This window comes from Myotis davidii, unplaced genomic scaffold (genome assembly GCF_000327345.1).
Source record: "Myotis davidii unplaced genomic scaffold, ASM32734v1 scaffold586, whole genome shotgun sequence".
In the NCBI taxonomy this organism is placed as follows: domain Eukaryota; kingdom Metazoa; phylum Chordata; class Mammalia; order Chiroptera; family Vespertilionidae; genus Myotis; species Myotis davidii.
Window position 1 is genome coordinate 70724 of NW_006296809.1, and position 1570 is coordinate 72293.

General features: G+C 63.1%; 1 protein-coding gene across 1 annotated transcript in view; it reads right to left on the reverse strand.

Annotated features, from left to right (window-relative positions):
* The window catches only part of NOC2L (NOC2-like nucleolar associated transcriptional repressor), a gene marked incomplete at its 5' end in the record, with an annotated part of 16867 nt that extends 15297 nt beyond the window's left edge, over window positions 1–1570 (reverse strand). The window contains 4 exons of the mRNA XM_015569668.1: window positions 293–383; window positions 470–590; window positions 1203–1325; window positions 1412–1570. Of these exons, the coding sequence (XP_015425154.1) occupies window positions 293–383; window positions 470–590; window positions 1203–1325; window positions 1412–1570 (494 nt within the window). The remainder of the gene's footprint in view (window positions 1–292; window positions 384–469; window positions 591–1202; window positions 1326–1411) is intronic.

A 1570-nucleotide genomic window follows, 5' to 3' on the forward strand; every position in this document is an offset into this window, starting at 1 on the left:
GAGGAGGGGAGGAGGAGAGAGAGAGAAGGAATTCTGACTGGGGAAAAGGGGGAACAAAAGGAAGCAGTTTGTGGTCCCTGAGAAATTCTGGGCAGAGAATTTCCCTTCTCAGGAAGGAAAAAGGACAGGGCCACTCCAACGGGCCCTGGGAGCTGAGCCTCTGCCCAGAGCCCAGAGAGCCTGCTGTCCCCAACATCCCTCAGTGCCAGCCGGGCCCAGAGGGAACTGCCAGGTCCCAGACCTCTGCTTTCCCCACTGCAGGGCCCTGAGCACCCCCACACCCCTCCCTCACCTGCTGCTGTCCTTTGGGGCTTTTCCAAATAGCAGCTTCTGGAGGCAGCCAAGGAGATCTCTGATGCAGAAGGTGACCAGAGCGTTGAACACTGCAACGAGGGGGCCACAGATGCCACTCACAGGACAGCAGATGGAACCGAGAGCCTGTGTCCCAGGTCCCCTGGCCCCAGCTCACCAGCACTGTCTGTGACCTGGAACTTAATGGCCTCAGCACCCGCTGGGTCTCCTTGGGTGGTAGCCACAGCTGCTCGGAACGCCTGCACAACTTCGTGGAACAGCTTGGGAGTTAGGTGCTGCTGAAGGGGCAACAGAACCCAGAATGTTGAGGGAGCCATCAGCTGTGCTGGACAGAGGGAGAGGCAGCCCGCGGCTCCCAGAACCTGCCCTAGGAGAGAATGGCACCCCTCGCCCTCACTCTCACACAAGGCAAGAGGTGGGGACAGTGTCCCATGTGCCAGGAATAAAAGAGAGTCCGGAATCCTCCTGGGCGGCAGGGAGACGAGCTCAGGGACCAGGGGGAGGGGCTGAGGGTCCCCGCTCCGGACGATGGCCAGCTGCACACAGCCTCTGGACTGCTCCCTTCCCGTCCCTTCCTTTCCCTGCACAAACCACGGCCAGACCCTCGGAAGAAGGGGCCCGGCTTAACCAACTAGCAAAGGCACAGAGACGGTATCCTGCCCACAAAAGGCTTGAGGGAGCAAGGAGCCCAAGGGAGAAACTGAGAGCAAAGGAGCAGGCAGAGCCCCTGGGATCCGACCGAAGGAGAGAACACAGTCCTGGGGCCCCTCGCCTGAGAAGAGCTATGCGCGGTGGCCGGCTGCTAGAAGGGGACCCCCCATCTGCACGGTCCCAGGTAACCCGACCGCGTCAGGCCAACTCTAACGGGGATGGGCCCAGCCGCTTCTCACCTTCGCCGCCCGCTTCCACCTCTCGACCATGGCCAGGGTCACGGGGGTGGCCTCCCTCTTCTTCCCCTCCGGTCCCCTGGAGGCCCCATCCTCGTCCTCCTCACCTTCCTCTTCGCTGGCTTCCTGCACCAGACAGAGGGCCAGGCTAGAGCAGGGCGCGAGGCCAGCAGCGCCCCGCCCCGCCCTGCCCGGCTCCGTGCGGCCCTCGCCTCCAGCGCGCCGGGCAGGGAGTGCAGCTGCTCCCCTCCGTCCTCAGAGCCATCCGAGTCGCTGAAGTCCAGGAGGCTCTGGTCGTTCTCCTGCAGGAACTTGTAGAACTCGGGGTCTGTGTCCTTCAGCCGGGAAAGCTGGTCCTTGTGCTCAGACGC